The 13396-nt window shown below is 40.3% G+C and overlaps 1 protein-coding gene across 1 annotated transcript in view; it reads right to left on the bottom strand.

The window, feature by feature from the left end:
• Window positions 1-2762: 2762 nt before the first annotated feature.
• The window catches only part of SKP2 (S-phase kinase associated protein 2), a 33729-nt gene continuing 23095 nt past the window's right edge, over window positions 2763-13396 (bottom strand). Inside the window, exons 8-10 of the mRNA XM_059173802.1 lie at window positions 10430-10481; window positions 10133-10240; window positions 2763-4647 (exon numbers count right to left, since the gene is read on the bottom strand). Of these exons, the coding sequence (XP_059029785.1) occupies window positions 4434-4647; window positions 10133-10240; window positions 10430-10481 (374 nt within the window). The 3' untranslated portion in view covers window positions 2763-4433. The remainder of the gene's footprint in view (window positions 4648-10132; window positions 10241-10429; window positions 10482-13396) is intronic.

The following is a 13396-nucleotide window of genomic DNA, read 5'->3' as shown; positions in this document are numbered from 1 at the left end:
CAAGAGTTAGATGCTTAATCGACCATGCCACCCAGGAGCCCCCATTTCTCCCTTTCTAAAAACCGAATAATAATAGCTAAAAAAATAAAAATTTGAGATCCTGAAAAAACTACAGAAGAGATCTGAATAAGATACAACTTTTGAGGGGCACCTGGGTGGCTCAGTGGGTTAAGCCGCTGCCTTTGGCTCAGGTCATGATCTCAGGGTCCTGGGGTCGAGTCCCGCATCAGGCTCTCTGCTCAGCAGGGAGCCTGCTTCCCCCCTCTCTCTCTGTCTGCCTCTCCATCTACTTGTGATTTCTCTCTATCAAATAAATAAATAAAATCTTAAAAAAAAAAAGATACAACTTTTGATACCATTTAATTGTGAATTCCTCAGGAGTAGGGACAATAAGTTCTCATCTGTACTTTTGCACAATGAATAAAGACTGATAACAGCTAGGGAAGAAACTGCTAATTACAATACTAAACAATAGTTTTAACATACTTAAATTTAACGTTCTTTCCTTATGGTGTGTGTGTAGGGGGGATCTGATATGGGTATCTGAAATAAGTAGGACAGTATTTGAGAACAAGGTTTTTACAAACTGTTCTTCTAAATAGACATTTCCCCCAACTACAAATGCTGTTTATTTTCCACACTTACTGTCTTCAAATGGATGAAGAGGGCTTGAATGATGTCACATTAGGCTGGTTCTTCTTGGCTTTCACAGGAAAACAATCTATTTAAAATATCTTTGGTAATTACATTTTGATTATATAGCTATTTCCTCTTGCCTCAGATCTTCTCTTCAAACATCTCTTTGTGGAATGATTTCTCACAAAATCATTGTATTGATTTTTAAATAGTTCCATGAGGATTTTAAATGGATTATTGTAGATTATCCACTCTAACAGCAGTGTAAAATATTTCCAACCCTTTCACAAGGATTGGCCTCAAGATGAAGAGTCTTTTTTTGACTTCCTTGGATATTCGGCTCATTTGGGAAGGAGAAGACAAAAGAGGCGGCTGCCTTCTTGCTTGTTCTGGGCAAGTTAGGGTAGCCAGTGGAAAGGGGTTTCCTTCTAGTCTTCCCAGTCTCTGGGTATTGTGCCTTTCCTCAGACGCTCTGCACCCTCCCAGATACCTGGGAGGCACAGTATCTTCCACATTGTAGGTCTTCAGTAAATGTTGGACTGAAATCAAGTTCACCAGGATGGAAGAGATACAAGTTACCTTACCCAGAAATTCAGATCTCTGGAACTTGTGGGTATGGGAGAGGGGAGGGATCAAGGGCCACAGGCAGATGTTAGAAACATGCAAAGAATGACAGCCAGATGTCAGGTGCTTCTTGACCGAAGAACACAATACCACCTAGCAAGAATTGATTCACTGAGAAAGGAACTTGTAAGATCAGCCTTGGGATTGGGGTTTCATAACCCCAGCACTGCCGATATTTTGAACCAGAAAATACTTTGTGGTGGGGAGCTGTCTTGTGTATTGTAAGATTGTTAGTTAGCAGCACTCATGGTCTCTTACCTGCTGGACGCCAACAGCACCTCTCTGCTTGGGACAACCAAAAATGTTTTCAGATAGTACTAAATGTCTCCTGGGTGGCAAAATCCCCCTTGGTTTAGGGTTTTTTGCTGCTGAATCTAATTACCAATTTATGGAAATAGGGGGCAGATGAACTTGTACATATCACTCCAGGGATCACGTCAACAGTCACAATGTTGAACTCAGGACAACCTCTTTTTTCAGTGAACAAACTGTAAGGAAAAAAAGCTTTGGGGGGGGGTAGGGAGGATCCAAAGAGACCCAAGAAAGTGTCAATCAAGTGCACGTGTAGATCACGCCTTACGTCTGAGGCCTCATCAAAATAAACCCGTGTAAGGAAAGCACCTGAGACCCACTAGGGAATTTTCTACAGCATCTTGACATTTAATGTTGCAGAATTAATCTCTTTCTGATGTATATACTAAATTTTTGTACTTAGTATATGTATATACTATATACTAGTATATGTATATACTAAATTCCGACGTATATACTAAAATATAATTCTGCTTCAAAGTAATTTGAGCAGGTGGGGGTGTGGGGGGGGTTGGGATGATGGCTAAAATGAGATAGGCTGTAAGTTAATGACAGAAGTGATGAAGTTCATAACAGTCTCTAATTTCTGCATGTATTTGACATTTTTCATAATTAAGAAAGCCTAAAAGTGATAAGAGCATAACCAAAAACAGCAAAAAAAAAAAAAAAAGGTGATGTTCAGCAAGAATCACTATTCTACCATTTGAATGGATGGTTCAGAGGGAACTGAATTCCCAAGACCTCTTAGGTATAGAGTGAACCAGTCAGTTTCCTAATAGTCAGTTTCCTAACGAGAGTAAAATATACAGTGTAAGCTGGTCCAGTCTAAATTTTAAAAGTGCCACTTGCTGCCTTTTATTAGTACTTGAGTATCACATTAGTCATCTGAACTTCAAATGTTTTATAAATATTACTATTTTAGAAGCACTTTAAAGGTTAAGAATAAGCCTTACTTAACCTTCTCAGAAAGCATTATACACTATCATTTTAATTTGACAAAAAAATATGAAGCAGATGGAACAAAGAGGTCCACTTAGGCTAGTTTTGTAGGTCTTTAACTAGAGGCTATGACCCAGAGCACACTATAGCACGGACACACCACACCAAGGACTTTCTAACTAGAGAACTTAAAAAAAAAAAAAAAAAAAAAAAGAGAGAAAGAACAAAGGAATGCAACTTAGCGAAAGTACTCATTTTTATAAAAATGTGTTTTATTTTAAAACAGGTCTATAAAAGTAGAAATCACATACAAAAATAGCTTATGGCTGGACTTGAGTTTGGAAGTACGGTATGTTTGAGAGCATCTGAAAATCACAGTCCAAATGGATCCTATCATCTGCCCTTGTCACTAATCTGTAAACAATAATTTCATGTAGTATATTTAGCACTTTTTAACGAGTACAAAATTGAAACATAATTATTTCCCGAACAAGGCCACTTTAAAATGTTCTTCCTTAGGTCTGAGCAGATAAGGGCACTTCATATCGTTGTTTCCAACATTTGAAAAGTCTGATTTAAAAACAATTAATGATACTACAAGTAACAGGTTTTAGCTCCTTTTGTTCCATTTCAAACATATGGGAAGGTCATCAATTCAAAGAAAGTAGTGGTTTTTTTTTTTGGTTGTTGTTGTTTTTTTAGGTAGAATTTAATCTTTTTTCTTCTAGACACCATTAAAAAAAAAAAAAAATCACTGTTGCCATCCAAAGATTCCACACCCAAATCTTAACTTTAATGTAGTTTCAAGTTGTCTTACTGCTTTGAAACCGCATGAAGCCCACACCTACTTCGAGCATCTATTTCTGGGTGAACAAACACGTAGTTCTCCCAAAACTAAAGGAACTAAGGCCCAGGAACTTTAGACAACAATGACTTTCCAACAATTATTGTGGGAGATAATTTTTTTTTTTTAAAGGCAATTTAAAATACTTGATTCTAGAGTCATATAAAAATAACCTGAAGAACCTTGGCAATAAAGGAAAATGGCAGGCAGTTTCAGTTTGGCATTTCAGCCAACGTTTCAAGAATAAAGACTGGCTACTATCACCTTTCTAAAACACAGAGAGTCATCTTAAAAGCTAAAGAACGCACGTTAACATCATTTGATCATAAAGTTAGAAGGCCACGATTCGGCATTCTGGGAACACAACACAGGAAGGAAACTTCACGGCTATTCATTAGAGGACAGTCCACATCAACCCAGCACGGAAAACAGCCTCTTGAGCCTTCAGATGCTGGACCAACTCTTTGCCTCTGATGGCTAGCTGTTTCTCGTTGAGGTTTCAAGATGAATTGCCCAGGGCTCTGTTTCCATGAACCTAATTTCAAATCTAAAGGCAAAGCTGAAAGGTCTGTTCTGCAATCTCCAGAAGAGAGTGCCACGAATGCGACCCTCCTACGATTCTCCTTTTGTTCCGTTCACAATACAAACACTTCTACCAATCTACGTCGCATAAGGCAATACTGAGAAATTAAATAGAAGAAAGTTACCACACAGATCGTGAAAATGATTTGCTGGTGGTGATTCTTACGCTTGATTCTAAACAGACGGAACAAGAGGGCACTTGAAAGAGGTGGCTCAAATCTTGCTGCTTAACCTTATCCTGAAATTACAGGCTCTCCTAAAAGGGCCTTAAACTTGGGCTCGTAAGTGCACAGAAGCAGTGACCGAAGCTCTTCTGGTTATTGAGAAAAAGCAAAACTTCATCGTTTTCACTCTCAATCGGTTGTCTAATACACTTGTAGAAGGCAGGCAAAGGGAAGACCAAGAATAAAAAGAGCCGAGCGCTTCAGCAGGCGGGCTTCTTGCCCATTTTCCCTGTTCCAAAGAAAAGAGGGGACACCACCCTGCCATAGATACTTCACAGGCAACTGGGCTTCTGCAGCGTCAGCCGGCATCTGATGCCCCAGATCTCCTGGTTCTTCTTGTTGCCAGTGGTTGGCCTGGCGATGGTGGTGAAATGGGCACTATTAATCTGTAGATGAGGAAGGGCTTCTTTTAACAGCTGAAGGGTACCGTCTGGCACGATTCCAAACACTTGTAGTGTTTTCAGTGTGGGGATTTCTCCAAGTTCACTGGAAAGGAAGAGAGACCTTTCAGAGTAGCAGGATCTATGGTGACTGATCCACTCGAGGTATATGACCCAATTTTTACCATTTGTATCACAGTCTATACAGCGCCCACTGAAAACCCCACGTGCCATCCATGATCCGAGAACACAGCAAAGGTGAGTGAAACCAGAGAGCGTGGATCACAGCCTGGACAACATGGCCTTAGGGCCTACGCAGGTGTATTTAATTAGATGTTTTCTCACAACCTAACCACTGAGGTTTATTGAAAATCCAACCACAGTTGTTTCCCTTCTCTATTCTTGATTTAAATTGAGAGGATTTACTGAATCACCTCAGGTTATATGTGATTTCCAAGCATGGACTTGACCTTTATTTGAACTAGTCTCCTCTTCTCAAAAGATGAGCAGCAGAAGTTACGGTAACTTCTTAGTAGTAAGTCCATTACCCGTGATAAAATCTAACAGCGACTTTGCAAAAGTACTAGAAACAAGGCTATGTAGTTGGCTGCAGATGGAGAAAAGGAGTAACTGGTCACACCTTTTCTATGAGAGGGAAAAGAAAGCCATCTGACTTCCCTACATATTACTTTTTTTTTGGCTGCATATATGCCAATCCTCTTCTCAGCTTTCCCATTAAGTGAAATACAAATCTGTCAACAGTGACATTCTGGTCACAAAAAAGGCAGCCTGTTTCCCCAAAGTAAATACTTTTAGGTAATGATTCCTTCTTCTTTAACTCCGATCTCTGTACTTAGAAATTCATCTCTCTGATCTGTATTTGCTCCAGGTTGGGACACAGAGTACAAAGTCTTAGGAAAGGGAATATTTAGTTAGGAATATCAACAAAATCCCACTGCAGATCAATGAACACATTGATCAATGCCACATAGTGGCAGCAGCATCCTTTCTATCTTCATATTGACGATAATTACTAAAAATCACAAACTTTTTTTCATAGTAATTGTCACCTGTCCTCCTCTCTTTCTTCCTTCCAGTCTATTCTACATGCCAATGTCCAAGGCATCTTCCTAAAGCTCAGCTAAGATGATGTCACCCTTCCACCCCCCACCCCCCCATTCCCCAAGCCTTTGATGCTGCCCTCTTGTTTACGGAACTCAAACTGTTCTGCTGGCCTTAGGACTTTCCACGTTCAACCCACTACCCCCTAAATGTATTTGTTCTACACTCAACAAGTGTATTAAACACCACAGATGTTTAATACATATTAGCTGAATAAAGATGAAGGCTAATTTAGAAAATGAAAGTACTATCTAAGTAAAATAAACATGCTTGGTGTTTATAAAAGGACCATACGATCTGGAGGTTACAACAGCCAAAAAAGAAAATCAGGAATAGTGAAGTACCATTCTTCTTAAAGTAAACTAACCTCTGGAATACAGCAGCAGGAGTGCAAAGAAAGGTCACAGCACACAGACGTTTATACACAATATCCCTTAAGATGACAGCAATTCTGCCCCAACCTTAAATCTTAAATCCCTCTCATGTGAAATACAAGCATTTGAGAACTTTGTAATGAGAATCTGGGTGCTGGGATATCCGAATTAGCCAAACTGTAAGCCCTTCCACAGTGGACCGAATTAGAGTCGTAAGCAGACACTGCAGGAGCGAGTGAGCAAAGGGTGCGCAGCAGATGGCAGGAGAAGAATGTTCTCGCAACAGCACTGGGAAGGAGCCTTTGTAGGCGTAAGGAAATGACAGCAGACTCTCAGAGACATGCAGGTATCCTAAGTGAGAAAGGAGTGAACTGCATCTCATGGGACGGGGGATGATCCAAATCGAAAAGCCAGAAAGTCTTTTAAAATTTTAAGGGGATGAAACAAAATAAGCATCAAAAGCCCCTTAATTCACGTGTCATCTACAACACAACAGAACAAATTTATAAGCAACCGAAGGACAGTAAATAGCAATGAAGAGCCATTATTTCCAATTTTAAGAAGTATAAAAGAACACTGATAATGTCTTTTTTTTTTTTTTTAAGATTTTGTTTATTTATTTGTCAGAGAGAGAGAGAACAAGCAGGGGGAGAGGCAGGCAGAGGGAGAAGCAGGATCCCTGTTGAGCAAACAAGGAAACTGAATCGATTCAGTCCCAGGACCCTGGGATCATGACCTGAGCTGAAGGCAGACACCCAACCAACAGAGCCACAGGCGTTCCTGTGTCTCGTGTACCTTTGTGTGTCATTGTTTGATAATGTCTTGTGTATCTTTGTTTCATCTGAGTAAACAAAAGATACTTACAGACCCTTTCATAAGTTTACACTTTACCTCAAATACACATTCCTATTTTCCTTATAAAATCTATTAGTAAGTATGTAACAATATTATTTAGTAACTATATTTGTAACTATTAGTTAGTATGTAACCATATGCAATTAATCAATGCCTAACTACAAATTCTCCTACACAGACTTTCTACTTAGTCTCTCCCAATCTCAGATCAGTTCACTAGCTCCAGTGTGCCTTTCTTACTTGGGTGAGAAATACAGAATGATCAGAAGAAAGTCTGGACATAGTTGGAATAAAATCAATTCAGGTGGAAAGGACTATACACAATGCAGACATACCCTGTAGAAGAAAAACCTAGTTTCCCAAGTAGTCTAAAGCACTAGCAATACAGAAGAAAGTCAATCAAATTTTATTTTCCCACTTCTAAGAAATAAACATTCTTTAGCATAAATGGCTTTCTCAAAATTACTATTGAGGATCCTGGAATTCTTACTGTGAATTTTGAGTACATCAGCTGCCAGAATGAAATTAGAGAAAAGAACAGTCTATCTTAAGAAACTTCTAAGGATAGGTTATAGGCAAACTCATTTAATGGATTCATGAGGTTAACCAGCATACTATTTACATAATGCCTGAAGAAACATACTCTTTTACCTTGAAGTACAAGGAGAGCATCTTTTTTCTCTCTGTCCTCATTTTTTTTTTTTTTTTTTTTTGGTGATCTGATTTGTAACCGAACTCCCAACGCCCGTTTCTCTTATTTCAAGATAAGGTTAGGACAAGTCACAAGGCAGTGAGGGTTCAAATGTAGGTCTGTGACTTGAGGTCTGTGCCCTTAAGCAGCAACTCACACTGCCTGCAAGCAGGACTCCGAGGCAGGTGTTCTTTTTTTTTTAAATTTGACAGAGATCACAAGTAGACAGAGAGGCAGGCAGAGACAGAGAGAGCGGGAAGCAGGCTCCCCGCTGAGCAGAAAGCCCGATGTGGGGCTCAATCCCAGGACCCTGGGATCATGACCCGAGCCGAAGGCTTTTAACCCACTGAGCCACCCAGGCGCCCCTCCGCAGGTGTTCTTATTCCTACTGGATAAAAATACTAAACTGTGAGAGCTCACAGCCTTCCCTTAGCCTCTGCTTGAGAAAAAGCATCTGGGGATTACCTGCTTAGCTTCTTTCTCTGGAGAAAAAGTACAGAAGTGAGACATGGGAACAGATTCTCTTGAGAAAAGCAACCAAAAAAGACTGATCACTGTCGTCCCCAGGGGCTGCACGGGCAAAGATGCTGACACCCAGAGGGAAAGACAGGAGAGACGGGTGACAGGGACGCTTTTCTGGGTGGAAACTAGAGGCTCCCAGGAGTTCTGGTTACCACGGGGCACAAGATTTCAACAAGGCTTCCTTGTACATGAGTTCACACCCTACTGTCTGAGACACATGGAAGTAAAGATTGCCATCCCTTTTAGGCAGTGCTTTTTCAAACAAGATACTGGCTGAGCCCCTGAGCCCCAAGATTAATTAAAGTGATTAATTAAAAATACAATTACTGGATTTTCTTTTTTTTTAAAAATATTTTACTTATTTATTTCTCAGAGAGAGAGAGCAAGCGAGCACATGCAAAGTGGCAGGAAGAGAAAGAGAGAGAAGCAGGCTCCCTGCTGAGCAAGGAGCCCGATGTGGGACTCGATCCCAGGATGCTAGGATCATGACCTGAGCTGAAAGCAGCCACTTAACCAACTGAGCCACCCAGGCATCCCTAATTACTGGATTTTCTTTTTTTTTAAAGATTTTATTTATTTATTTGACAGAGAGAAATTACAAGTACACTGAGAGGCAGGCAGAGAGAGAGAAGGAAGCAGGCTCCCTGCTGAGCAGAGAGCCCGATGCGGGACTCGATCCCAGGACCCTGAGATCATGACCTGAGCCGAAGGCAGCGGCTTAACCCACTGAGCCACCCAGGCGCCCCTGGATTTTCTAATTCTACTAGTTAACCCTATATAGCTGAAGTATCATTTATTAATTCTTGCAACTTAACTTAGAAGATGCAAACCAATCATTTTTGAACTACATAAATTCTTTGTTCAAACTCCCCATGCTTCTTGGGTAGGAACCAGAAGCTAAACGACCTTCTCTGGGACAGTGAGCTACGTGGGGCAGTGGCTTCAATCAAGGTCTCCCGACTGGAATAAGAAGGGCGCCTGACCAAATTCATGGCACTGACTTCTTGTGGTTTTCAATAAAACTGCTATACATTTACATCCTACATGAGGAAGGATTTTCCAGTCCTTTGGGGATAAAAAGTTAACTTTTAAAAAATAAAAAGACAATGTTATTCCTAAGATGACTTGAGAATAGCACCTTCTAAAAGAAAGACCAGCAATTTTTGCTCTCCCTTGATTTGCGTAAGTTGCTGAGCAGACACAAAATTAACTCTCATAAGAGCCACTGGATTAGACTATTAGACTATTTTCATCGATCTAGAAAACCTAGCATGCAGATCTCACTTAGCCTTTAACTCGCTTTATAGCTTCAGGTTAAGTCACTTCACTCTTTTGGACTTCAGTCTCCCCCATTCCAAGATAGCACTGGACTCATGACATTTACCATTTACGTGATGCTATTCTTCCCATTCTTTGACCACCGGCCAGGACAGACATCACTAGAAGATTACAGAACTTTCCTCTAGCCCAGAGGGAGTCTGTCAGAGTCAATGGGAGTTGATTTGAAAAATGTTGGGGGGGGGGAAAGCCCCCATACTCTGAGCTCCCTGGAGGTGAGAAGGATTTTTCCTTTTTCAAGTCTTCCAAATACTAGAGTATGGTATTCTAATATTTAAACCTGCTTCTAACTAAATAATAAATGTTCAGTAAACTATACCAGTCAACTTTCCAAGATTTTTTAAGGAAAAAATTTTGTCTTGGTTTTTCTGTTTTGCTGGAATTCCCTAACCTATTTGTGGTACACCCATATCGATGTTCAAGTTTTATTTATTTTTTAATTTAAATTCCATTAGTCAACACATAGTACATCATTGGTTTCCGATGTGGAGTTCAGTCGTTCAACACCCAGTACTCATCACATCACATGCCCTCCTTAATGCCTGTCACGCAGTTACCCCATCCCTCCCACCTGCCTCCCCTCCAGATGTTCAAGTTTGAAGCACCTGCTATTAATAATAACAAATACTACCCCAAGTGGCATCTCTTGATCCCTGTCTTCTCCTACTTTTAGAAAATGAAATACTTACAGTAAAGTTTCAGGTACAATATCATAGCACCGACTGAGTGAGAGATGTTGGAGGTAGTTGAGCTGGTAAAATTCCGGAAAGCAGTCATTCTTCAGCATGACACTATCGCTGGAACAGAGCAGAAGAGAAGATTCAAACTGATTCAAACTGAACTACATATCAGTTCAGATGGAGAAAACGGAAATAACCAACTGTTTGGTTCATTCAATTCAACAAGTTAAGATCCTTTCCACCTTCAATGAGCAGTCATGATTTTTCAATTTTTGTTTTAAAATAAATCAATGAAAACAAAAATACCTTAAGTCTAGGTGGACAAGATTGGGGCATCTTCCAACTAAGGTAGAGACATCTAGGGGAAAAAAAAACAAAAAACGATGGTCACTATTAAATGAGGAATAAGACAAGGATATTTGTTATCAACACTATCATTTATCTTGGTGCTAGAAGCTTGGAACAATGAATGCAATTAGAGTCACACTATGAGAAAGAAAACACCAAATCATCATCTTGGTATGTAAGATTTTGAATCCAGAAAATCCAAGAGAATCAACTAGAAATAGTAAGAGAACTATGTAATATGGTAAGTTAGTAACAATCCACAGCTTAGCTATGTATCTGCAATACCTAGGTGGGGAAAAAAGAAAAAAAAAAAAATCCCACTTACACTAGCAAAATGCAAAACCAAACACCATCATCTATAAACAAATAATGTATAATAAAAGTAGCACTTAAGGGGTGCCTGGTGACTCAGTCGGTTAAATGGCTGCCTTTGGCTCAGGTCATGAACCTAGGGTCCTGGGATCGAGCCCTGAATCAGGCTCCCTCCTCAGAAGAGAGCCTGCTTCTCTCTCTCCCTCTGCCTGCCTCTCTGCCTGCTTGTGATCTCTGTCAAATAAATTAATAAATCTAAAAAAAAAAAAAATGACACTGCTACTACAAGCAGAAAAAACCTTATTTCTCCAACTCAAATAATATATCCAAATAAATCCCACATATATGAAAAGGTCCTAAAATGCATAAATATAGGGTAATTATTCATTGGATCTTAGATTTTCTAAACACCAAGGAAAACATAAAGGAAAGCAGTAATTTACTACATAAAAGTTTTAAATCTACCATGTTAAAGCAAAACAAAACACAAAATTTAAAAAGTATCAGAAAACTGGGATTGTTTCCAACATTAAACAGAATGTTAATGGTCTTATATAAAGAGTAAAGAAAGATAAACATAGAAAATGGGCAAAAAATATGGAAGTGATACTTGGCCAAACAGAGAAAAATGGTGCAAAAAAGTAAAAATAAAATTAAAATATTCCCCCTTTTTTTTAAAGTTTTTATTTATTTATTTGACAGACAGAGATCACAAGTAGGCAGAGAGGCAGACAGAGAGAGAGGAGGAAGCAGGCTCCTTGCTGAGCAGAGAGCCCGATGTGGGGCTCAATCTCAGGACCCAGGGATCATGACCTGAGCCAAAGGATAGGCTTTAACCCACTGAGCCACCCAGGCGCTCCTAAAATACTGCTTTTCAGCTATCAAATGAAAAAAAAAATTCTATCATAATATCCAGAATTGATGAAATATAATAAAGCAGGTCTCACATATACAAGTGGATATTTAATTTTATGCAGCCGTTCAGGGGAGCAAACTCACTTTCTTTAGAGTGAACTGGGTTTTTGGTGTGTTTTGCGCATTATACACTTGGCTCTTTGGCTCAGTAATTCCATTTTTAGAAAAACAATGAGATATGCATGAAGATGTTCATTTCAGCAATAGTTGTTAATAGTCCCTTCCCCAATTATTTTAATTCATTAACCTCCATCCATTTTGTGGAACAAAATGCTAATGGCAGTCACTCAAAAGCTTTTAGATAGCACTTCATGACATGAAAATATACTCAAGATATATTGTATAGTGAAAACAAAATACGTATAATGCATTATAATCTCAATTTAGTAATAACACATGCAAAAACTCATATTTATTTTTAAAGATTTTATTTATTCATCAGAGAGAAAGAGAGAGAGAAAGCACAAGCCGGGGCAGTGGCAGACAGAGGAAGAAGCGTGTTCTCCTCTGAGCAGGGAGCCTGATGCAGGGCTTGATCCCAAGGACCTGAGCCCAAGGCAGAAGCTTAACTGACCGAGCCACCCAGGAATCCCCACAAACTCATATTTATACACAAATTCACAGAGAGAAAAAAGTTCATGGGGTTGGGGATAGGAGCGGAAGGCTGGAAGGAAATACACCCAAGGATGGTGGGATTACAGGTAACTTTTCAAAACTTGGAAGAGAGTCACATGTGTTATTTTGTATTCAGAAAATGAATCAATAGGGGTGCCTGGGCGGCTCAGTTGGTTGAGCGTCTAACTCTTGATTTCAGCTCAGGTCAGGATCTTGGGCTCGTGAGATCGAAACCCACGCCTCACACCACTCCCCACCCCAGCATCAGGTTCTGCTCAGGATTCTCCCTCTGCTTCTCCTCTGCCCCCTCCCCCTCCTCACTCTATCTTAAAAAAAGAAAAAGAAAAAGAAAATCAATCAATATATGTTATTTATTTTTAAAAGTAAGTAAGCTTCATTCACGGTTGGGGCTTTTTCTTCCCACGGTTCTGTCTTCAGTCCCATTCCCTCCCCTGAATCTTAGACTTGCATTTTAAACTGTCTCGATAGGGCGCCTGGGTGGCTCAGTTGGTTAAGTGACTGCCTTCTGCTCAGGTCATGATCCTGGAGTCTGGATCAAGTCTGGCATCGGGATCCCTGCTCAGTGGGGAGCCTGCTTCTCCCGCTGACCGTTCCTCTTCTCATGCTCTCTCTCTCTCTCTGTCTCACAAATAAATAAAATCTTTTAAACTGTCTTGATACATCCACTGCGATGTGGGACAGGCATTTCAAATGCAGGCCTAAAAGCCAATAGTTATTTCTCCTCTAAATCTGGTCCTTCCCTAAAGTCTTCCCTGTCTCTGGGAAAGTGCTAGCGTCACCAATCCGGCTGCTCGGGCCGAAACCCCAGGAGGCACGCTCACCTGTTCTCTCGCATCCCACATCCAGTCTGTCGGTTTTTTAATGTCTGATCATTTCTTACCACGTCCCACGTCACCCCCCCCACCCCGTCTCTTACAGCCTTTTCTCCACACAGCACTAGAAGACGACATTTGAAGGGGAGTCAGACCCTATTGTTTCCTGCTCAAAATGCTACGGGGGCTTCCCATCTCACTCAGAGAAAATCCAAACAAAGCTTCTGCCTTGGCTTAGAGAACCCTGGGC

The sequence above is a fragment of the Mustela lutreola genome, chromosome 5, assembly GCF_030435805.1.
Source record: "Mustela lutreola isolate mMusLut2 chromosome 5, mMusLut2.pri, whole genome shotgun sequence".
Lineage (NCBI taxonomy): Eukaryota > Metazoa > Chordata > Mammalia > Carnivora > Mustelidae > Mustela > Mustela lutreola.
The sequence above is the reverse complement of the archived record's forward strand: the minus strand, read 5'-3'. Positions and strand labels throughout refer to the sequence as shown.